At 38.4% G+C, this 25,903-nt stretch overlaps 1 protein-coding gene across 1 annotated transcript in view; it reads right to left on the reverse strand.

The window, feature by feature from the left end:
* Positions 1–2,317: 2,317 nt before the first annotated feature.
* Positions 2,318–25,903, reverse strand: part of TACR1 (tachykinin receptor 1) — a 93,143-nt gene continuing 69,557 nt past the window's right edge. The window contains exons 3-5 of the mRNA XM_060117406.1: positions 11,417–11,567; positions 4,155–4,351; positions 2,318–2,609 (exon numbers count right to left, since the gene is read on the reverse strand). Coding sequence (XP_059973389.1) covers positions 2,318–2,609; positions 4,155–4,351; positions 11,417–11,567 — 640 coding nt within the window. The remainder of the gene's footprint in view (positions 2,610–4,154; positions 4,352–11,416; positions 11,568–25,903) is intronic.

Raw genomic sequence — 25,903 nt, forward strand, 5'->3', positions numbered from 1 at the left:
CTGCTTCTCAACTTCCTCCATGCCTGCTGGGCAGCCTAGACCCACTAAGACTGGTGAGTTAACAATGGCCTGTCGGTAGGCTCCTCAAGAACAGAAGGAGCTGTGTGTCCCCAGCTCAGGGCCAAGTCCAGAGCCAGTGCTCAATAAACCTTGTTGAATTCAACTCTAACCTCTTCCATAGAGGGGATATCCCCTATTCATTAACACTTTCTTCTTAGGTACTTCTCATTATCATGCCAGTTCTTTACATCCCTCTGAAGTGGATAATCCATACATGGCATGATCCTTTATCAGAAGTAAGACTAATGCTTTGGGCACTGACTTTTGTTGCCCCTAAATTATGTGTTTCATTCCTATATTTGCACTGAGCTGGTTTTCTTAGTTTATTTAATCCTTCTCATGTTGCTTTGGAGGATATGACTGTCAGGTCTTTCTGGCTTATACTGTTACTATATAGCTTCTTCCTGGCCTGTCAATGCCCTGGTAGGGTTAGGGCCAGCACAGCTGGTAAAGGCTGTAAACCCTATGTGCAGCACGGTTCTCCCTCAACATGATGGATGCAGAATATGTGCATGTATTCTTCAAACCACGAAGAAGGCATTTATGGTAGTTACATGAGGTTTCTGCTTTCAGCCACATCTGGACAAAGCACAGATCTGGGAGACAGAAAGAAACTACACACTCACCTGCTATAACCCCCAAACTGTGTCAGGACACGAAGCTTTAAGTTCATGACTCTCTGTCAACTGACTCTTCTGTAGGGTTGATTGATCATCCCACCTCTTTTAGACAGGAGGCCAGCAGGAAGGGGAGATTCAGAGAGTCTAAAGGGAAGATGCAAGGTGGCCTCTTCCCACAAGTGTTGTTGCAGGGTGCAGCCTCCTCAGTCACTGGGCATCTGAACTCATGCCTTATGCTAGTATAAAGCTAAAAATCTAGGTGAGTGCCCCTGCCCTAAGATACCCAAAAGGCCAGAGCAGGGAGCCTACATGTTTTTCTTCCCTGGTGGCATTCTCCAGCTGGGAGACTTAGCCTGTTAAAGCCTTATAGAGAGATGTAGGATTTGACACGAAGTCCTCTGCTCTGTCAAAGGCCAAAATCTTCAGGAGAAGGAAAGTGCTCACAGTTTTAGGATAAATCAGAGAATGTCATATGTGGATACTGATACATGGTCTTAGCAGTTGCTACATCTCTAGGTGTTAATTCGCTGGACTTCTTCTATTCTTCCTGAGACTACAAATTTTTGGTTGAACAACAACAACAAAAAGACTCATACAATCATTGAACCAATGAATGTTAAAATTCAAAAGGACACCTAGATGATGTAGTTCAGCTCATAGTTTTACAAATAAGAAAAGAAAGGATCAGATAGATTAAGTATTGCACAGTTCTCCTGAGTCTTGGTTCATAACAGACATTAGCTAGTATCAGTGGACATATTCTATCTGCATTGATTGCTCAGGACAGTCACTGGGGACATAATGCAGATAAACTTGAGGCTCTCAATCCCATACTGCACTGAGATATTGAGATGCCAAAAAGGGGCAGAAGTATGCCTTCTTTTCATGGGTCCTTAGAAGAGAGTGTTACATCTTTCATTCAGATTTTATGTGGCTCCTCCTTTTGTTCACCTTATCAAGCAGAGGCTGATGCAGTATGAGCCACCAGCTAAAGGAAAATAATCTAAGCAAGACTGAGAGGGCCTCCCTGGTGGCGCAGTGGTTAAGAGTCCGCCTGCCGATGCAGGGGATACGGGTTCGTGCCCCGGTCTGGGAGGATCCCATATGCCGCGGAGCGGCTGGGCCCGTGAGCCATGGCCGCTGGGCCTGCGCATCCGGAGCCTGTGCTCCGCAACGGGAGAGGCCACAACAGTGAGAGGCCCACATATCGCAAAAAAAAAAAAAAAAAAAAAAAAGACTGAGAACACCTTTATTGAAATAAGATGCAGCTCTAGGCAAACAGATCAGTCGGATCTGTTGCTGCATTGCAGGAATTACCCTGAAATGATTGCCAACATGCAATTAAAGTTAATTCTAGAATCTTGGAATGGATTGTAGAGAAAATCGAGTCTAACCTTCCCATTGTACAGGCTCAGAGAAGTTCGATGATTTGTTTTGGGTCACACAGCATGTGGGTGGCAAAGACATAGAAGAATGCAGGTTTTTGACTCCAGAATAGAGTGTTTTTCCTAAACTATTCTGACCCTTTCACAAGCTGCAAGAGTGTTTCTTATGGTCTCTATATTGAGGATTTATCCATGCATGAAATGAAGCAAGACAAAGACAAAGGTGACTGCGCCTACTGAAGGCCCTGTAGTCTAGGAGAGCATGTTGGAGTAGAAGCTGAAGTTCTCCATCATGGTCTTAGAGTCACTTCGAGAGGAGTCATTGGAGGTCTTGTCCAGGGATGAGGGCATGGCCTTGGGGCCTTCCTCCAGGTCTTCCTCATGGGCTCCCACCACTGTGGAGACAGTGGTCTCCAGGCGGCTGACTTTATACACACTGCTCTGCGTCTGGAGGTACCTAGTGGATTTCATTTCGAGCCCCTCATAGTCACCAGCACTAATGAAAGGGCAGCACCGAAAGGCTTGCTTGAAGCCCAGACGGAACCTGAAGAGAGAGTGGAAGGAGAGGTAATCCTTGAGTATGGCCTGCTTTCAGAGGGTATTCCCACCATTGTGGTAGCTCTTTAATACGTGGACATACCCAAATGAGACACTGTGTTATTATTTTTTAAATTAATTGACAGCTGAAGATGCTAAGGGTAAAAAGATTCAAAGGTCAGTGATCAAGGTCAAATCCAGGACTAGAACCCAAGTTCATGTGAAATGCATGTCTGTACTTAGGGTGGCTGTTAAAATATGCTGCCTCCACTCGTTCAGGGTCAGCTGATTTTGGGTCAGTTCAACATCAGTAAAAATATTCACCAAGTGTTTACTATATGCACAATACTGTGTCAAGACTCAGTCCTTTCCTTCAAGTAGCCCACTGACTTTCTGCCAGTCATGTCCCTTCAGAATGAGCTTTTGGGAGATTAAACTTAGAAATGTTTAGGCATGTTATGAGGCTCCTAGAAGAAAGATAAATCCATGAGTTAGACAAACAAGACCATTTGGACAAGTCCCAGGGAATATCTGTCCCCAAATTCATAACACCTGAGTGTCTCATTCAGAGAAGGCACGTTATAGGCTGATAACTGTTGGCTATAAATGCGACAAGGCTTTTTTCCCTCCCCCTCCCCTCCTTCTCCTGCCTCCTTTTTCACAGAGGCTGAGATGGTGCTCCAGATGAGTGAACTGCCACCATGGCATACCAGCTGCCTCTTGGGGACTCTGCACACAGTGGTGAATTCCCTATTGCTGAACACCATTCTAGATGGCTCTCCCTTCTCTTACTTTTCTGAGGTTGGCTTCCACTTCAGGGAAGGCTCTCATGGCCCCTGTGGCCAAGTAAAGGCAGAATCAGGCCTTTGAGGCTCTGACTTCTTTTTGCTTACCCTGTCCTGCTGGAAGTGCTGGAAGAAACTGGACAAAGCTGCCCAGATTTTATGATGGGATGGGAAGAAGAAAGTGAGAGACCAGAGAAGGGAAAAGATGCCATGTGGTGGATAATTATTCTAGGGACGTCAATCTCTCTCTTTCTCTCTTGTTCTCTCTCAGTCTCTCTCTCACTATCACTCTCTGACTCTCTCTCTCTCTCTGATTCTCTTTCTCTCTGTCTGCATGGACAACCCTCTGTGCATGGAATCCATAGAACAGATCGAGCAATTCATGAACTTGATCCAGCTTGCAACCTGCTTTATATATATTAATCACAGAGGATTTTTTATCTGCCCCTGCACCCCACCCTCTACTACTGACTTAGTAACGAGTGTTTAAAAGTCAGAAGATTTCACATAAAAGCATGGATTTCTGGTTCATCTTGGAAAAGAAAAAAAAGTCTCCTCAGGGCTCATATTCCTGCATGGTGACAAGAAGACAATTTGTCTTTGTAGTCCCCAAGTAGCCAACCTACATGAGGAAAGCCAGCTGTAAGACAAGAGAGAGTGATAAAGACTACAGAGAACTAATCATCGCATGGTTCAGTCAGCAGGGATTGAACAGTGTGATGATTAGTTTCTTGTCCTGGAGAGAGTATGGGGGATGGGGTTCTTACCTGTCATTGAGGCAGCAGTAGATGATGGGGTTGTACATGGTAGAGCTCATGGCCAGCCACATGATGGCCAGGTAAACCTGCTGAATAAACTTCTCCAGGTAGAGATCAGGGTTGATATAAGGCAGGAGGAAGAAGATGTGGAAGGGCAACCAGCAGATGGCAAAGGTGCATACAACAACAATCATCATCTTAACCACCTGGCAAGAGGGTGAGACAGGTGAGACCACCAGCACATCCTACCTTTCTCATGGTTATTTTCTCTCTTATCCTTCCCTCTGACTGTGCACAGTGTGATATGGAGTGTAAAGTAATTATAATAACACCTTTCAAGGTGGAGGAAGGACCATTTGTATGTGGTACCAAAGGACATTGATTATGTCAGTGATTCTCAGAGGATGGCCCCAGGACCAGCAACATAACCATAACTTGAGTACTTGTCAGAAATGCAAATTCTTGGACCCCATTCCAGGCGAACTGAATCAAAAAGTTTGAGTGTGTGGGTCCCAGAATTCAGACTTTGACAAGCCTTCTGATTATTCTGATGTGCACTCATGTTTGAGAACTTCTGTGTTATACCATACTTCTGGGCAATGACTGGAGAAGCCAAGGGAGACCAGATTAATGAGCAAAGGGGAATGGGTGTTCAGGAGGGAAAGACCCAGGAATGGGGAGGAAGCAGCAGAGGGAAAGGGGCAATGAGCCAGAGCAGGCTTCTACGTGTGAAGACTCAGGGAGAGGGAAAGAGAAGGGGTGGGATTTGGACAGCTGCAGCAAGGGAGTGTCAGATGTTTAAAGGGGATATTAATAACATGGTTTTATGAATACTGGGTGATATAACCCATTCCTTTTTATTCCCAAGAAACCTTCAGAGAAAAAATGACCTAAGAGAGGTGTGGCCAAGATAGTGGAGTAGGAAGACACTGAGCTCACCTCCTCCCATGGGCACACCAACTAGTTACAGAGCAGCTATTAATGAGAACGACCTGAAGACTAGCAGAAAAGATTTTCTTGAACTAAAGATATAAATAAGGAATCACAGTGAGATGGATAGGAGGGACAGAGGTGCAGTATAGTCAAGACCCATACCCCTGGGGAAGTCACCCCCAAATGGAAGGATGATCACAATTGCAGAGGTCCTCCCCAAGGAGCAAGAGGTCTGAGCTCCACATCAGGTTCCCCAGCTAAGGGGTCCTGCACTGGGAAGACAAACCCTCACAATCTCTTGCTTTGAAGGCCAGCAGGACTTGCACACAGGAGGACTAGAGAGCTGTAGGAAACAGAGATTCTGCTCTTAAAGAGTGCACAAAAAAATCTCACATGCTCTGAGTCTCAGCACAGAGGCAGTGATTTGAGAGGAGCCTGAGCCAGACCCACTTGCTGACCTTGAAGAGCCTCCTGGAGAAGAAGGAGGCAATTGGGAACATCCCTGGGGACAAAACCACCAGTGGCAGCCATTTTAGGGAGCGCATTCTACCATGAGGACACTGGTTTTGGCAAATGTCATTTTGGAGTTCTTCTTCTAGCCTATCAGCTCTGGGAGGTTACCCACCCACCAGTGGGCTGGTACCAGCCCCAGGGCCCTCATAGACCCACAGCCAGCTGCCCCAGGACCTGGCCCTGTGCACCAGTGGGCCAACAGTCAAAAGGCAGGGTCGGCAGTGAACTGGGCTGGGGGCCAGCCTCACCTACCAGCATGCCCACAGTAGTCAGTCCCACCACAACAGAACGGCCCACACAGCACACATAGGTGGCACACCTAGAGCATATAGCTCTGTTGATCAGAGGAGAGTGTACTGCTGGGCCCCACAGGACAGTTCCAACACAAGGCCACTTCTCCAAGATCAGAACATGTAACCAACTTACCTAATGCACAGAAATAAGCACAGAGGAATAAATACACACAATTTGAGGAGACAGAGGAATATGTTCTCAACAAAGGCATAAGACAAAACCTCAGAAAAAGAACTAAATGAGGTGGAGATAAACAAGCTACTTGAAAAAGATTTCAAAGTAATGATAATAAATATGCTCAATGAACTTGAGAGAAGAATGGATAAACACAATGAGAATTTAAATAAAATTAGAAAATATAAAGAAGAATCGAACAGAGCTGAAGAATACAATAACTGCAATTAAAAATTCACTAGAAGGAATCTCTAGTGGATTAGGTGATACCGAGGAGTGGATCAGCAAACTGGGAGACACCCAAGCTGAACAAAAAATTAAAAAAGAAAATAATTAACAAAAAATGAGTGTAGTTTAAGAGACCTCTGGGACAACCAAAGTGTACAAATATTTGCATCATAGAGGTCCAAGAAGGAAAAGAGAGAGAGAAAGCATCAAAGAACTTATTTGAAGGAATAATAGCTGAAAAGTTCCCCAATCTGGGAAAGGGAACAGACATCCATGTCCAAGAAGCACAAAGAGTCCCAAACAAGATGAACCCAAAGCAGTCCACACCAATACACATCATATTAATATGGCATATATTAAAGATAAAGAGAGAATATTAAGAGCAGCAAGAGGAAACAAATAGTTACATATATGGGAACTCCCATAAGACTGTCAGCTGACTTTTCAGTAGAAATTTTGCAGGCCAGAAGGGAGTGGCCCCATATATTCAAAGTGATGAAAGGATAAAACATGCAACCAAGAATATTCTATCTGGCAAGGCTATCATTCAGATTTGAAGGAGAGATAAAAATTTTAAGACAAGCAACAGCTAAAAGAATTTAGCACCGCTAAACTGGCTTAACGAGAAATGTTAAAGGGACTTCTCTAAGGGGAAAAGAAAAAACCACAACCAGAAATATGAAAATTATGAGAGGAAAAATCTCATTGGTTAAAGCAAACATACAATAAAGATAGTAGATCAACCACTTATAAAGCTAGTAGAAAGATTAAAGACAAAAGTAGTAAAATCATCTATATCCACAATAAGTAGTTAAGGGATACACAAAACAAAAAGATGTAAAATATGATGTCAAAAACATTAAATGTGAGGGGGGGGCAAATAAAAATGAAGGGTGGTTAGAATGTGTTCAGACTTAAGTGGTCACCAACTTAAAAATAATCACATGTGGGACTTCCCTTTGGTGCAGTGGTTAAGAATCTGCCTGACAATGTGGGGGACACAGGTTCGAGCCCTGGTCTGGGAAGATCCCACATGCCACAGTGCCCATGCACCACAACTACTGAGCCTGCACTCTAGAACCCGTGAGCCACAACTACTGAGTTCGCATGCCACAACTACTGAAGCCTGCACACCTAGAGCCCGTGCTCCACAAGAGAAGCCACCACAGTGAGAAGCCCTCACACCACAACGAAGAGTAACCCCCACAACCCGCAACTAGAGAAAGTCTGCATGTAACAATGAAGACCCAACGCAGCCAAAAATAAAAAATAAAAATCACATGTGTATGTATATATAGTTTGCTATATATAAACCTCATGGTAACCACAAACCAAAAAATCTCTAATAGATACACATGAAAAAAATAGAAAGGAATCCAAACATAACATTAAAGGCAGACATTAAACCACAAGGTAAGAGAGCAAAAAAGAGAGAAGAAAAAAGAACTATAAAAACAACCAGAAAACAATTAACAAAATGGCAATAAGTACATTACAGACCAATATAACTGATGAACATGGATGCAAAATCCTCAACAAAATATTAGCAAACAGAATTCAACAATACATTAGAAGGATCATACACAATGATTGAGTGGAATTTGTGCCTGGGATGCAAGGATGTTTCAACATCAGCAAATTAGTCAATGTGTTACATCACACTAACAAATTGAAGAATAAAAATCATATGATCATTTTCATAGATACAGAAAAAACTTTTGACAAAATTCAGTATCTTTTTATGACAAAAACTCTCAACAAAGTAGGTATAGAGGGAACATACCTCAACGTATAAAGGCCATATATGACAAACCCATAGCTAACATCATACTCAGTGGTGAAAAGGTGAAAGCATTTCCTCTAAGATCAGGAACAAGAAAAGCTTGCCCACTCTCACTCCTTTTATTCAATGTAGTATTGGGAGTTCTATACAAATCAATCAGACAAGAAAAAGAAATAAAAGATATCCAAATTAGAAAGGAAGGAGTCAAACTGTCACTGTTTGCAGATGACAGGATACTATACATTGAATATCCTAAGGAAGCCACCAAAAACCATTAAAACTGATAAACAAATTCAATAAAGTTTCAGGATACAAAATTAATATACAGAAATCTGTTGCATTTCTATATACTAACACTGAAATATCAGAAGGAGAAATTAAGAAAACAGTCCCATTTACAATTGCATCAAAAAGAATAAAATACCTAAGAATAAACCTAACCAAGGAGGTAGACAACTTGTACTTGTACATAAGGCACTGATAAAATAAATTGAAGGGGACACAAGCAAAAACCAAGATATAACATGCTCACAGATTGGAAGAATTAATATTGTTAAAATGACCATACTACCCAAGACAACCTACAGATTCAATGCAATCTATCAAAATACCAAAGGCAAGTTCACAGAACTACAACAAATAATTCTAAAACTTATACAGAAACACAAAAGACCCCAAATAGCCATAGCAATCTTGAGAAAGAAGAACAAAGCTGGAGACATTATGCTCTTGATTTCAAAAACATACTAAAAGCTACAGTAATCAAAACAATATGGTACTGGCACAAAACAGACACAGAGCTCAAAAGAACAGAATAGAGATCCCAGAAATAAACCCACCCCCGTATGGTCAATTAATCTATGAGAAAGGAGGCAAGAATTATAGTGGGGAAAATACAGCCTCTTCAAAAAACCATGTTGGGAAAAGTTGACTGCTACATGCAAAAAAAAAAAAAAAAACAAAACTGGATTACATTCTCACATCATATATAAAAATAAATTCAAACTGGATTAAAAACTTAAATGGAAGACCTGAAACCACAAAACTTCTAGAAGAAAACAGAAAGCACCCTTTTGACACTGGCGTTAGCAGTTTTTTTTATTTGTCTCCTCAGACAAAAGAAACAAGAGCTAAAATTAACAAATGGGACTACATCAAAGTGAAAAGCTTTTGCACAGTGAAGGAAACTATAAACAAAACAAAAAGGCAGCTTACTGAATATTTGCAAATAATATATCTGATAGGGGATTAATATCTAAACTATACAAAGAACTACTATAACTCAACATCAAAAAAACCAAACAACTGCATTAAAAAATGGCAGGGACCTGAAGAGATGTTTTTCCAAATAAGGCATACAGTTGGCCAAAAGGCACATGTAAAGATGCCCAACATCACTCATCAAACCAAAACCACAATGAGATATCACTTCACACATGTCAGAATGGCTATATCACAAAGACAGCAGATAACAAGCATTGGCAAGGATGTGGAGAAAAATGAGCCTTTGTAAACTGTTGGTGGAAATGTAAATTGGTGCAGCCACTCTGGAAAACAGTATGGAGATTCCTCAACAAATTGAAAATAGAACTACCGTATGATCCAGCAACTACACCCCTGGGTATTTATCCAAAGGAAACAAAAACACTTTGAAAAGATACATGCACCCTGATGTTTATAGGAGCATTATTTACAATAGCCAAGATATGGAAGCAACCTAAGTGTCCATTGATAGAGGAATGGATATAAAAATATATTATATACACACACACACACACACACACACACACACACACACACACAATGGAATATTACCCAGACATTAAAAAATCTTGTCATTTGGGACAACATGGATGAATATAGAGGGTATTATCCTAAGAGAAAGTCAAATATCACATGATCTCACTTATATGTGGAATCTAAAAAACAAAACAAAGAAACAAACAAAACAAAAGCAGACTCATAAAGATGTAGAGAATAAGAGGGTGGTTGCCAGAAAGAAGGGGGATGGGCAGGTGGGTGAAATGGGTGAAGGGGATTAAGGGGTACAAACCTTAAATAAGTCATGGGGATGTAATAAGCAGCATAAAGAATATGGTCGGTAATATTTTAATAACTTTGTATGGGGACAGATGGTTACTAGAATTATTGTGGTGTTAGTGGATGCAAGTGTCAAATCATTATGTAATACACCTGAAATTAACATACTATTGTAAGTCAACTATATTTCAATAAAAAAGAAAAGCTATCTAGCGTCCACACAATGAAATACTATGCAAAGAAGTACCGAAAGAGAAAAATAAAGAATGAGAAATCTCTTTCTATATTGATTTTTGAAGATTTTGTGGATATTGTTAAATATAAAAATGAGAGGAAGAACAACGTGTATTTACTATTTGTGTAAGAAAGAAAAGAATATATATTTATTTGGCTTATAAATGCATTACAATATCTGAAAGGATTAACAACAACTGTGGTTATCATAGTGTGTGTGTGTGTGTGCGTGCATACACATTTGGGAACTGTGTAGATGGAGGACCTAGAAAGGAGGGAGCCCTTTCTTGGTAAGACTCAATATATTTTTTGACTTTTAATTTTCGAATAATTTAAGACTCCCAAGAAGTTGCAAAAATAGGTCAGAGAGTTCCCAGGTACCCATCACACAGCTTCTCCCAATGATATCATCTTACATAACTATGCCACATGATCAAAATCAGGAAACTGATGATAGTGCAATACTATTAACAGACTGCATTTGGATTTTGCCAGTTTTTACATGCATTTTCTTTGGTGTATAGTTCTATGAAATTGTATCATATGCAGAGATAAGTGAAAAACCCACAGTAATCAGGATACATAGCTGCTCCATCATCACAAAGAAACTCACTCATGCTATCCCTTTGTAGACAGACTCTTCCCGCAGTACTAATCCTGGCAACTCCTAGTCTGTTCTCCATCACCATAATTTTGTTTCTTTTAGTACTTTTTGATGTTTGAACCAAGTAAATGTACTATTTTGTCAAATTTTAATAATAAAAGAGAACTGAATATATCTTCATGCTTTTGTAGTTAAATATGTGTGTTTGTGTTTTAATGACTTGACAGTTTTCAATTAGCCTTAAGGTGAGAGTGAGGTGGCTTATACCTGTACAGGCAGGCCTAGGTTCTGAAAACATTGAAGAAAGATCTCTTCCCTCCCCTTTCCTCCACTCCCTTCTATTGTTCCCAGGACCCAGGGAAGTTTTGTGCCTGCTGCCTCTGGGTCTCCTGAGGCTCTGGGGCTCATAAGCTTGCCTGTCTGTCACGTATGCCAGGGTGGGTTAAGTGCTGCTTGCCCTTTGCTCACCTTGCGCTTGGCAGAGACTTGCTCGTGGTAACGGTCAGAGGAGTCCCCAGGGATCTCGCTGGCCCACAGTGTGATGCCCACTACAGTGTATGCATAACCTATCACCAGCAGGGGCAGGAAGTAGATCAACACGGTCACACAGATGTGGTACCTGCAACAAGGTGGATGGAAGGGGTCAGTTCAAGAAATAATAGGGTTGGTCAAGCCTTGATGGTTACATTTCTCAGCATTTGCCATTAATAAGCTTTGATGATAAGGCTAGCCGCCTGCATTGGATGGATGGGTGATATGTTAATGGAAAAAGTAGAGAAAGCAAATCCCTTCAACTTATGTTTTTCTTATGGACATTTTCCATAATGGAGATTCCTATTCAGAATGAAAAGAGAAGAACAAACACTGATCAGAGGGAACTGAATCTGTTGTATATCTATGGCAATTTTAGCTGATGTTAAGTTCAATATTGCTTACCTCTCCCTCCAAAGAGAAAATGCAATCTAAGGCTGCGTTAATGGAAGTATATGCTCTAGAATAAAGGAGGTGATTTTACTGCTCAATGCATACTTGTCAGATTTAAACTTAGGGTCAATTTTGGTGCAGGGACATAGACTAACTAGTACATTCAGATGAGAACCATCATCATGGTTAATGAGACAATCTATCCTAAATGACAAATGGCTTCACGGATATAAGCATAATTATCTTGGAGAGAGATAAGAGTTATCCTAGAATAAGGATCAGTAGGTGAGAGCCACAAAGTTTAAGCTACTTCTAGGCCTGGTCCTTAAATATATATCTCCAGATGGAAGCTGTCTGGGTCTCTGAATTACCACTTAGAGTACAGATACCAAATGATTTGAGTCTGATTGGAATATGAGAAAGAAACAAACCTTTGCAGTGTTAAACAACAGATTTTGAGGTTTCTTACAACAGCACAACTTATCCTATTCTGTTTAAGATGAAGCTCATTGTAAGTTGGACATTTTAGTAAGTTATTTGAATTTTGAGAAAGAGTATTTTTTCTCAGATGGTCCTTGGCATGTCTGGCTAGTTATAGGCCTTTCCCTCTGATGTGAGTTTAATGCAAAGCCTCAGCATTCCTGATAATAATAATAATAATAATAATAATAAGAAGAAGAAGAAGAAGAAGAAGAAGAAGAACAGCTAATATTGTAAGGGGTTTACTCTAGGTCACTGTGTTCATAATAACATTAATGATAGTATTAATAGCTGAACTGGAAGTTAGACTTTATTGAGTGAAGAGCACAGTGCCATGTACTTTACTGGCATTATCTTCTTTAATCCTCAAAACAAATGATTAGGTAGATACTATCATAATCCCATTTTGTAGATAAGGAAACCAAAGCTTAGAATTTAATTAACTTTCTGAAATTCACAGCTGGTAAAATGAGGAGCTGAGATTAGAACGCAGGACTGTGATCACAGAGCCAGCTTCTTGTCACTGGAGAAAAGTCACCCAGTGATATATATATTTTTTAATTTTTTAATTTAATTTTATTTATTTTTTATAGAGTAGGTTCTTATTAATTATCTATTTTATACACATTAGTGTATACATGTCAATCCCAATCTCCCAATTCACCCAACCACCACCATCACCACCACCACTTTTCCCCCTTGGTGTCCATATGTTTCTTCTCTACACTGTGTCTCTATTTCTGCCCTGCAAACCGGTTCATCTGTACCATTTTTCTAGGCTCCACATATATAAGTTAATATACAATATTTGTTTTTTGCTTTCTCACTTACTTCACTCTGTATGACAGTCTCTAGATCCATCCACGTCTCTACACGTGACCCAATTTCATTCCTTTTTATGGCTGAGTAATATTCCATTGTATATATGTACCAAATCTTTATCCATTCCTCTGTCGATGGGCATTTAGGTTGCTTCCATGACCTGGCTATTGTAAATAGTGCTGCAATGAACATCAGGGAGCATGTGTCTTTTTGAATTATGGTTTTCTCTACGTATATGTCCAGTAGTGGGATTGCTGGGTCACATGGTAATTCTATTTTTAGTTTTTAAGGGAACCTCCATACTGTTCTCCATAGTGGCTGTATCAATTTATATTCCCACCAACAGTGCAAGAGGGCTCCCTTTTCTCCACACCCTCTCCAACATTTGTTCTTTGTAGATTTTCTGATGATGCCCATTCTGACTGGTGTGAGGTGATACCTCATTGTGGTTTTGATTTGCATTTCTCTAATAATTAGTGATGTTGAACAGCTTTTCACGTGCTTCTTGGCCATCTGTATGTCTTCTTTGGAGAAATGTCTATTTAAGTCTTCTGCCCATTTTTTGATTGGGTTATTTGTTTTATTAATATTGAGCTGCATGAGCTATTTATATATTTTGGAGATTAATCCTTTGTCCATTGATTCATTTTCAAATATTTTCTCCCATTCTGAGGGTTTTCTTTTCATCTTGTTTGTAGTTTCCTTGGCTGTGCAAAAGCGTTTAAGTTTCATTAGGTCCCATTTGTTTATTTTTGTTTTTACTTCCATTACTCTAGGAGGTGGATCAAAAAAGATCGTGCTGTGATTTATGTCAAAGAGTGTTCTGCCTATGTTTTCCTCTAAGATTTTTATAGTGTCTGGTCTTACATTTACATCCATTTTGAGTTTATTTTTGTGTATGGTGTTAGGGAGGGTTCTAATTTCATTCTTTTACATGTAGCTGTCCAGTTTTCCCAACACCACTTATTGAAGAGACTGTCTTTTCTCCATTGTATATTCTTGCCTCCTTTATCAAAAATAAGGTGACCATAGGTGCACGGGTTTACCTCTGGGTTTCTATCCTGTTCCATAGATATGTACTTCTTTTTTTGTGCCAGTACCATACTATCTTGATTACTGTAGCTTTGTAGTATAGTCTGAAGTCAGGGAGTCTGACTCCTCCACCTCCGTTTTTTTTCCCCTCAAGACTGCTTTGGCTATTCAGGGTTATTTGTCTCCATACAAATTTTAAGATTTTTTTTTGTTGTTGTTCTAGTTCTGTAAAAAATGCCCCCGGTAATTCGATAGGGATTGAATTGAATGTGTAGATTGCTTTAGGTAGTAAAGTCATTTTCACAATATTGATTCTTCCAATCCAAGAACATGGTATATCTCTCCATCTGTTTGTGTCATCTTTGATTTCTTTCATCAGTGTCTTATAGTTTTCTGAGTACAGGTATTTTACCTCCTTAGGTAGGTTTATTCCTAGGTATTTTATTCTTTTTGTTGCAATGGTGAATGTGATTATTTCCTTAATTTCTCTTTCTGATCTTTCATTCTTAGTGTATAGGAATGCCAGAGATTTCTGTGCATTAATTTTGTATCCTGCAACTTTACCAAATTCATTGATTAGCTCTAGTCACCCAGTGATATTTTCTTCTACTATTTATGCTTATTTTCTGCAATATTTTTTTTCCAAAAAGGAAAACCCACTTATTCACTCAATTTCTCCTTTATCAATAGTTTGTTTTCAATCACTTCTTTGCAAAGCCCCACAGTTTTTCCACTTATTCTGCCTCCTCTGAATGCTAAAATTTGCAACTTGAAGAAACTTGAAGAGTTCTTAAAGTAACAAGCCACAGATTCAGCAAAGCAGGGTGTTTAGTGCAAGCTGTTATGTACAGATAGGTTGTTCCACGCAGACAGGCTGTTCTGTGCATACAGGCTGTTCCGTGCAGACAGGCTGTTCTGTGCAGACAGGCTGTTCAATGCAGACAGGCTGTTCCAGTCTTACCAGACTTTCAATGTTCACTTTGATTGTCTCATCTGGAAGACTTCTTGGGAGCCTCAGTTCTCTAGTCACCGCAGCAGTGACTGCATACTGGTTTCCTACCTGATCTCAGTCCCTCTTCCTGATTGCTGTATAGATACTGCTTGAAATCAAAATGTTTGGAGACTATGGTGTCAGGGAGACCCTGGGAACGTGCAGGTTGCATCTACTTCTTCTATCTGTAAGAACAGCCCTCCCTTTTGAAGACCAATACTTACTTGGTGATAAAAACATGTTAACTGAGCTTTGTGGGGTCTTTCCCTCAGAGTGCTGAGCATATTTTTGGAATCAGGGATGTGATGGGAGAATACTGCAGTCAAGTCACAGGTACTCCTTACCTTGGACCAGTGGTTCTCAAACTTAAACCAGCCTCAGAATCACCTAGAGGGCTTATACAAATATGGAGGGCTAGGCCCCACTCTGGGCCCCACCCAGTTTCCAACTTAGCATGCCTGAGGTAAGTCTGAGAATCTGCATTTATAACAAGTTCCCAGGTGATGCTGCTGCTGGTTCTGGTTCAGGGTTTGTTTTTGTAGGCCCTTTTCTTCTCTTGTGTTTCCCACTTAGAGAAGCTCCTTTAGCATTTGTTGGAAAGTTGGTTTGGTGGTGCTGAATTCTCTTAGCTTTTGCTTGTCTGTAAAGCTTTACATTTCTCTGTTGAATCTGAGTGAGATCCTTGCTGGGTAGAGTAATCTTTGTTGTAGGATTTTGCCTTTCATCACTTTAAATATATCTTGGCACTCCCTTCGATCCTACAGAGTTTCTGCTGAAAAATCAGCTGATAACCTTATGGGAATTCTCTTTTATATTATTTGTTGCTTTTCTCTTGATGCTTTTAATATTTTTTCCTTGAATATGAATATTTGTTTTTTAGTTTGATTAATATGTGTCTTAGTGTGTTTCTTCTTGGGTTTATGCTGTATGGGACTGTGTTTCCTGGACCTGTGTGGCTGTTTCCTTTCCCATGTCAGGGAAGTTTTTGACTATAATCTCTTCAAATATTTTCTCAGAAAATATCTTTTTCTCTTTTTCTTCTGGGACCCCTAAAATTCGAATTTTGGTGAATTTAATTTGTCCCAGAGGTCTCTGAGAGTGTTCTCATTTCTTTTCAGTCTTTTTTCTTTATTCCATTCCATGGCAGTTATTTTCACCATTCTGTCCTCCAGTTCACTTATCTATTCTTCTGCCTCAGTTATTCTGCTATTGATTCCTTCTAGTGTATTTTTCATTTCAGTTATTGTGTTTTCGTCACTGTTTGTTCTTTAGTTCTTGTAGATCCTTGTTAAACATTTCTTTTATTTTCTCAATCCATGCCTCCATTTCTATTTCTATTTGGATCATCTTTACTATTGTTACTCTGAATTCTTTTTTCAGTTATGTTGCCTATTTCCTCTTCATTTATTTGCTCTTGTAGGTTTTTACCTTAATCCTTCATCTGTAACATATTTTCTGGTCATCTCATTTTTTTGATGGGTGGGGCTGTGTTCCTGCCTTGCTGATTGTTTGGTCTGAGGCCTCCACCACTGGAGTTTGCAGGCAGTTGGATGGAGGCAGGTCTCATTGCCGACATGAGGGCCTCTGGGAGAGCTCACACTGACTAATATTCCTGGGACCTGAAGATCTCTGTTAGTCCAGTGGTTTGGACTTGGTGCTCCAACCACAGGTGCTCAGGTCTCCTCTATGTTAATTACATCAGTGGTTTGTCTCATACATTGTGGGTTTTTTTCCCTCACTTTGTCATTTGCCAAACTCTCTCATGGAGTTTCCTGGCATTCAGTATTTAACAAATGTATCTATACCTGTATCTATATCTATGTTTATACTCAAACCAACCATCTCTTTCATTTTAGTTTTGTCTTGAGTGTTATTTTTTGAAAGTTTTCACTCCTTTCCAATATATTTGGAATTTATATTCATTTTAAGATGTGAGAAAGAAACACATTTTTATGATTAGTGCAGAGTTTCAACAGAATATATATTATGGACAATATTTCTGTGAGATGTTATCAGGGGTTAATCAAAAGAAGGATTCTATGATCAAGTAAATTTGGGAAACACAAGGTTTAAACGAAACCATCAGGTTTCTTTACTGAAAAATTATCAGAGTGGAGCCTATTCATGACAATATTATTTGAAATAGCAAAACACTAGGAGCAATCCAAATATAAATCAATATCATTCCAGATAAATAAGTTATGTTTTTTCTATACAAAGTAATACTATGCAGCTGTAAAGAAAAAAAATGAGACTATTTGCTCAATATTAAGGGGAAAGGATATCTAAGTTAAACTGTAAGTGGAAAAAACAAGAATATGGTATGTCATATATGACACTTCGTGTTAAGAAAGGAGACAATTAGAATATATAGTCAAACCCTTTTTGATAAGCAGAAAGGAATTTTGGAAAGCTCACAAGAAACTAAGAACAAAACAGATGGAGAGATATACCATGTTCTTGGATTGGAAGAATCAATATTGTGAAAATGACTATACTACCCAAAGCAATCTACAGATTCTATTCAATCCCTATCAAATTACCAATGGCATTTTTTTAAAGAACTAAAACAAAAAAAAATCTTAAAATTTGTATGGAGACACAAAAGGCCCCAAATAGCCAAAGCAGTCTTCAGGGAAACAAACGGAGCTGGAGGAATCAGACTCCCTGACTTCAGACTATACTACAAAGCTACGGTAATCAAGAAAATATGGTACTGGCACAAAAAGAGAAGCATAGATCAATGGAATAGGATAGAAAGCCCAGAGATAAACCCAAGCACCTATGGTCAACTAAACTATGAGAAAGGAGGCAAAGATATACAATGGAGAAAAGGCAGTCTCTTCAATAAGTGGTGCTGGGAAAACTGGACAGCTACATGTAAAAGAATGAAATTAGAACCCTCTCTAACACCATACACAAAAATAAACTCAAAATGGATTAGAAACCTAAGTGTAAGACCAGACACTGTAAAACTCTTAGAGGAAAACATAAGCAGAATACTCTTTGACATAAATCACAGGAAGATCCTTTTTGATCCACCTCCTAGACTAATGGAAATAAAAACAAAAATAAACAAATGAGACCTAATGAAACATAAAAGCTTTTGCACAGAAAAGGAAACTACAAACAAGAGGAAAAGACAACCCTCAGAATGGGAGAAAATATTTGAAAATGAATCAATGGACAAAGGATTAATCTCAAAATATATAAACAGCTCATGCAGCTCAATATTATAAAAAACAAATAACCCAATCAAAAAATGGGCAGGAGACCTAAATAGACATTCCTCCAAAGAAGACATACAGATGGCCAAGAAGCACATGAAAAGCTGCTCAACATCACTAATTATTAGAGAAATGCAAATCAAAACCACAACGAGGTATCACCTCACACCAGTTAGAATGGACATCATCAGAAAATCTAAAAACAAGAAATTCTGGAGAGGGTGTGGAGAAAAGGGAACCCTCTTGCACTGTTGGTGGGAATGTAAAATGATACAGCCACTATGGAGGTTCCTTTAAAAACTAAAAATAGAATTACCATATGACCCAACAATCCCACTACTGGGCATATAGCCAGAGAACACCATAATTAAAAAAGACACATGCCCCCCAATGTTCATTGCAGCACTATTTACAATAGCCAGGTCATAGAACCAACTTAAATGCCCATTGACAGAGGAATGGATAAAGAAGATTTGGTACATATATACAATGGAATATTACTCAGCCATAAAAAATAATGAAATTGGGTCATTTGTAGATACGTGGATGGATCTAGAGACAGTAATATAGAGTGAAAGGTAAGTCAGAAAGAGAGAAACAAATGTCGTATATTAACGCATATATGTGGAACCTAGAAAAATGGTACAGATGAACCAGTTTACAGGGCAGAAATAGAGACACACATGTAGAGAACAAACATATGGACACCAAGGGGGGAAAGTGACGGGGTAGGGGTGGTGCTGTGATGAACTGGGAGATTGGGATTGACATATATACACTAATATGTATAAAATGTATAACTAATAAGAACCTGCTGTATAAAAAATAAATTTAAATTTAAATTTAAAAGTTCAAAAGTAACTAAACAGTGGTTAGAGGGAGAAATCTTTTTTCTGATTACTTTTTAAACTTACTGATTTTTAAACCACATGAATATATTATATAAAGAAGTAAATTTAAAAATTAAAAACTGGAAAGCCTCTTAAAGGCTTCAGTACACTAATGTAATTTTGACTCTCTAAGTTGTGGGTAGCTGTGAGTTATGTGGTTACACACAATGGTTACTTATAAACTCATTCAAGTTACAAAACCCTACAGAATTTGGGGTTCTCAGGTTTCCAAAAAAATTATGGAAAAATCATTTCAGAATTCACATGTTATCTGTAGCATATACTATATACAAAATTTTATATTCTTGGGTTTCTCTCTGTGTGTGTGTGTGTGTGTGTGTGTGATTTCTATTCTGTTTTTTATTGACCAATTCTATCCTCAGTACTGAGTATTTTCATATCTGAAAGAGTAAGCCACTTCTTATATTTCTTTTTTTTATTTTGCTGATATCAAAATTAATTCTTATTTTTCAACATTTTCTTGAACTATTTTTATCCATTTATTCTTTCAGATGATTTGCTTTATCAGCCACCTAAACATACTTGTTGGAATAGTTTGAGAAGAACTGATATCTTCATGGAATTACATAAAGACAGAAGGGTGTTTCCACATTTTTGGCTATTGTGAATAATGCTGCTATGAACATTGGTGTACAAAAAAAAAATGTATATAGAAGGGAGACTGTTTCCTATATACCCTTAGATACTTTCCACGTTTTGGATCATGTGAAGTGTTTCTCAAATATTCTGTTATGCCATTCAGTAAAGTCTAAAATAGCATGATTTTTTGTTTTTCTTCATATAATGCCTATTTCTTAATTTTCTGGGGTTTTGTTTGTTTCTGTTGTAAAGAAGATGTGTTATTCACTTTATTTTCTCAAGGATTATTGCTGATATAAACTATTTTTTTCTTTAATACATATTACCTTTTAAAAAATTTATTTTTGACATTTATTGAGAAATATATATATACTTCCCTTTGACCAATTCATTTGATAAAATAAAATAACAATTTACTGATAACTTACTAACGTTATTGCTGGAAGAAGTCATGCTCAAAAAATAAAACATTGCTATTTTAATATAATATTGAATTCTTTTGTGTGGATCTCTTATCTATAGTTGGAAATGGAATTGGCCTAAATGTTTGTTTTTGAAGCTTAGTTTGTCAACTTTTTACATTTAGGTCATACCAAATACGTATAATAAATTAGCAAGTTCTCCATATGGTTCCGAACTCATTAAGAGCTTATAAAGTATTTGAAAGAAATTTTCTGCACAAATTTTGATTCCATTGCCTTTTATAATTGTAACTCTTGAACAGTATTTTCATTCTTCCCCTCTCAAGCTGCATTAATGTGATTTACAGTTTTGTAGAAACTTGTCCATTTACTCTTACATTCAATTACACTTTCAGGCCTGGTTGTGTTTTCTCTTTCAGTAAGTTCAGGTATCTCTGGAAATTTAACATGACAGCACAAAGGAATCCCAAATTTGGTAGTCCCATCTTTTTCAGGCTTACACTTTCACCTCCAAATTAGGGGTTGCCATATGTATTGCACATGACTTCCCATGGTAGCTACTGCCTCCTCTTTGTCTCTATCTGTGCAATATCTACCAGAAAGGTAGTGAAATTTCTGGCATTTTTATGGCAACCTTCCTAGTTTCTGCATTAATGTAGGATTTTCCTTCTCCTTCTCCTTCTTTTTTTTACTTTATTTACTGTAACGATTTTGTCCGAGAGTCAGGGTTAAACACTTGCTTTTATGCAACCATTTTCCCCTGAAATATCAATGCACTTTTCCTTATCAGTTTAACTGCTTTCCATCAACAGCAGTGACAATACTAGGAGTGCTGGGCTATATAAATGTAGTGGGTGTCAGGGAGGAGATTAATCATAGAAGCTAGCATAAACAGTCCTGGAACCACAAATATGCTGACACCCTTTTGGCAAGGCCTGGAGCAGCTTGGTAAAGGATCCACACTTGTTTTTTATTTGTGAAATAATGAAGAATGTGGAAAATTGGGGAAGTAAACTGCAGGTACTTTTTCTAATATTCTTTTTTCCTTCTTATTCTCCACCAGTTAGTTGATTTTTAATTTTCATTGTTATTAATGAAACTAAAGGATATGTATAAATGTAAATATTTCAGCTAAGATGATGGGACATGACATACAAAAGACAAAATGCTATAAATAAAGACAGTCTTCTGTTACAATTGGTACTAATAAAGAATTATATTACAGGACCTCTCTGGTGGTGCAGTGGTTAAAAATCCACCTGCCAGACGTAGAGAATGGACTTGAGGACACAGGGAGGGGGAAGGTGGGACGAAGTGAGAGAGTGGCAGTTACATATATACACTATCAAATGTAAAATAGATAGCTAGTGGAAAGCAGCTGCAAGCACAGGGATATTAGCTCAGTGCTTTGTGACCACCTATAGGAGTGGGATAGAGAAGATGGGAGGGAGACGCAAGAGGGAAGGGATATATGTATATGTATAGCTGATTCACTTTGCTATACAGCAGAAACTAACACAACATTGTAAAGCAATTATACTCCAATAAAGATGTTAAAAAAAAAAAAAGAATCTGCCTGCCAACGCAGGGGACACGGCTTGGAGACCTAGTCTTGGAAGATCCCACATGCCACAGAGCAACTAAACCCGTGTGCCACAACTACTGAGCTTTCATGCCACAACTACTGAAGCCCATGCACCTAGAGCCCATGCTCTGCAAGAAGAGAAGCTACCACAATGAGAAGCCCATGCACTGCAACGAAGAGTAGCCCCCAGTTGCCACAACTAGAGAAAGCCCGAGAGCAACAATGAAGACCCAATGCAGCCAAAAATAAATAAATAAAATGAATAAATTTATAAAAAATAAAAGAATTATATTAGAGTTAATATATCCACATTCATGTACACTTCCACAAAATCTCCAGGTAATTATAGTCATGAGTGATGCTGTTTTCTGACATAGTTTCCTTTCCCAGGACTATTGGTAATATTTGTAATTCAGATAAGCACATCTTACTTCATGCTAAAACTTTACCACAAAGTTATGTACAAAGAAGTTTAATTAACAGAAAATGACATATGACCAATATTAATAAATGATTCAGGGAAGCTGAAATTCCCCAGGCTGCCTAAATCTCATTCTTTGGGATGTATTTCTCATTTTTCATCCTTATTACAGACTTTTACCTGGCCGTATTGGTGAGCCCTCTGATAAAGAAATATTGGCTCATTCATCTTCCTTGTCCTCAGGGGTATTACCACATAACCTTCCAGGGCCACGGCAACTTGACAGCCTGGATAGCATCCTCAAGAGTGGGCTTGGATCCAAATAATTTTGAAAGCTACTGAATTTGCATTTTGCAAAGCCAAATATTTCTTCTTTATACTTTAATTTGTCTTTTACAGTGCTTTTTTTCTCCATCGGGAAGAGTTACTTTTGGTTACCCGTGAAATTTTTCTTCCTCACCAGTCAATCACTCTACCATTATAGGACTTCCTAGGTAGTGTCACAGTTTCACGAGAGCAGTCACAGCTGCCAAGTTGCTAAAATTATGGCAGGACTCAATCACAAACTATGATAATACTATATTAATAATGAACTCAAGTCTCCAGTTTCATGAATGTTAGAATAACATTCCATAACTGCAGATTGTAGACATAAACAGTGGATGGCAGAAGACATTGAACCTGTCCCTGCAGGGATCTAGGGATGTAGCTAGAAGCAGCCTGCTTATGAAGTTTGCTGTTTTGTCTTAGTAGTCAGCTAAGGGAAATCACTAGAATAATCAATTTTCAAAGAAGGAGATTAGTTTAAAAAACTATTATTTACATATGCATACACACATATATGTTCACATCAAATTGTAGAAACATGTTGACATAAGAAATTCTTTATGATATGGTAAATGGCTGATTATAAAATGTAAATAAAAATGATTCAAACTATGAAAAAAATTCAACCCCATTCCTAATAAAAGAAATGTATTTTTAACTTTAGTGGGTAAAAATCTAAAATCTTGATAATACAGTCTGTTGATGAGGCTGTGGAGAAACAGACTTTCACACATTTCTGGTGGGAATGTAAATTAGTATGGAGGGCAAATATAAAAATTTGACTCAGCTATTCCATTTTTGGGATTTTTATGCTCCACATAGCCTTACATGATAAATGTAAAGGTTTTTCATGACAGCACTCCAATAGCAAAAGGCTGGAGACAATCTCAAGTCCATTAAAAGTGACTGGTTAAATAATATTGTACATTTATAACATGGAGTACTGTGTAGCTGAAAAAAAGAATAGAGAAGCTCTTCATGAACTGATATGAAAAGATCTCTAAGACGTATTAAGTTAAAAAAAAAAACAGGGTACAGAACAATGTGCATAATAAGCTACATTTTGTGTTACAAAAAGGAAAACAATCTATATTTGTGTTGACTTGTAGGTACACAATACACTTCAAAAGAAACTAAGAACAATATTTCCCTGGATGGAAATTCATCAAAATGTTAGAGCCTTTGTAAATGATAGTAATATGGGTGATTAAAGAAATTATAAGAATTTTCATTATACCCCATAATTTATTTATATTTTTAAATGCAAAATGAAGTTTTAAATGATTTTCCAGGAAGATGAACCAAGTCTATCTGTAGCATTTTGTAGCCCAGAGGTACGTGCTTATGAATAATAGCAGCAAGGGATGAGTGCTGTGGAGAGACTATGGGCTTGTTCTCTGGTTAACATTTGTCACATCCTTCCAGGGACAATAATTTGTCCTAACCTCCCTTAGACCAATTGGAAAAATTCCAAATGGGATGACACATAGGAGTTAGCAAGGCAAAATGCAAGTAACCATGAGAATGAAATGGGGCCCATCCATACTTCGGCTAATTCAGAGACGAATACTTATGAATGTCACCCCAGGCAGAGCCCACACTTCAGAAGATAATTTCTTATGGAGGAAATTTGGGGTTATCCCAATGGCAGCAGTATCTTGAGAGCTTGCAAAAACAAAAACCTTTGGACAACATTTAATTTTAAGTTAAATAAAAATGAAACATAAATTCCAGAAAAAGTGCATAAGTCAAACTACTTGGTATTATGAGTAATTTTAAAGCAAACACTCATGCTACTACCATTGTGCTGGAGAAATATAATGCCATATGCTCAGAAGCAACTCCTAGTGTCCCTTCTTGATCACATCCCTTTCTCTCCCTTGAAAGATAATCACAGTCTTCACTTTCATGGTGACTACTTCTGCTTGCAGTGTAGTATTACCACCTTTCATTTTGCTTGTTTTAAAACCTTATTTAGGGCCTCCCTGGTGGCGCAGTGGTTGAGAGTCCGCCTGCCGATGCAGGGGATACGGGTTCGTGCCCCGGTCTGGGAGGATCCCATATGCCGCGGAGCGGCTGGGCCCGTGAGCCATGGCCGCTGAGCCTGCGCGTCCGGAGCCTGTGCTCCACAATGGGAGGGGCCACAACAGTGAGAGGCCCGCGTACCGCAAAAAAAAAAAAAAAAAAAAAAAAAAAACAGAAAACCTTATTTACAAGAGCCATTTATGCTGCATGGAGCTACATTTTGTTCATTCTGTCAACTACATAATATTCCATTGCATGCTTGTTCCACATTTAAAATATCCATCTAACTGAAGATGGACATTTGGAATATCTCCAGTTTAGGGCTTTAAGAATGAAGATGATATAAACAATATCTAGATGTTTGTGGGTTCATAGCATGAGTTTTTCTAGGGTAATTAATTACCCCTGAGTGAAATTGCAGGGTTATGGGGTGTGAATAGTTTCTTCTTTTCTAGATACTACAAAATGTTTTCCAATGTGGTTTTATCAATGTTTACTTTTAGCAGTCTACTAAGGTTCTTCACCAAAAGTTCTAAATGCTTAGTTTAGTCAGACTTCTGAACATTTGCTAGTCTAATAGGTAGATAGTAAGATCTCATTATGGTTTTACTTTTCATTTCACTGTTGATGAATGAAGTTGTGTGCCTCCTTATATATTAATTGGTCATTTAACATATAAGGATATCTTTTGCCTGTCCTTTTATTGGATTGCCTTTCTTTAAAAGTGCTTAATTTAATCCATGTATTAATAAGGATCTAAATGATAAATGATCAGGGTTAGAGGTTAACCATGTAGCCAGAAGGCAAATGCAGCAATCTAAGATTTTCACAAAACCTTTTAGTGTAATTATCTGGCATAAATTATTCATCAGATGAATTGGGCCTAAGCATTTGCCCATCTCACTCTCTGCTGCCAGTTTTCTGCCCATGTACCCAGATCAATGAATGGTGCTAACAACAGTAGGTAACATTCACTAGATTCTTTCCAATGTGCATGGCACTGAGCTAAGCAAGTACCTTATTTATTTCTCTCAACACCTCTATATGGACTGTACTATTAGGCTTAGAAGCTTGAATAACTTGACCATTATGACTCAACTAGAGAGAGATGTAGCTGGGAGTTGATCACTCATTTAACTCTCAAGCCTATGCTCTTACCCTGTCTCAAAATAAAGTTTCCTTATGGTTTCAAATTTGGAATTACTGTGT

The sequence above is a fragment of the Mesoplodon densirostris genome, chromosome 14, assembly GCF_025265405.1.
Source record: "Mesoplodon densirostris isolate mMesDen1 chromosome 14, mMesDen1 primary haplotype, whole genome shotgun sequence".
In the NCBI taxonomy this organism is placed as follows: domain Eukaryota; kingdom Metazoa; phylum Chordata; class Mammalia; order Artiodactyla; family Ziphiidae; genus Mesoplodon; species Mesoplodon densirostris.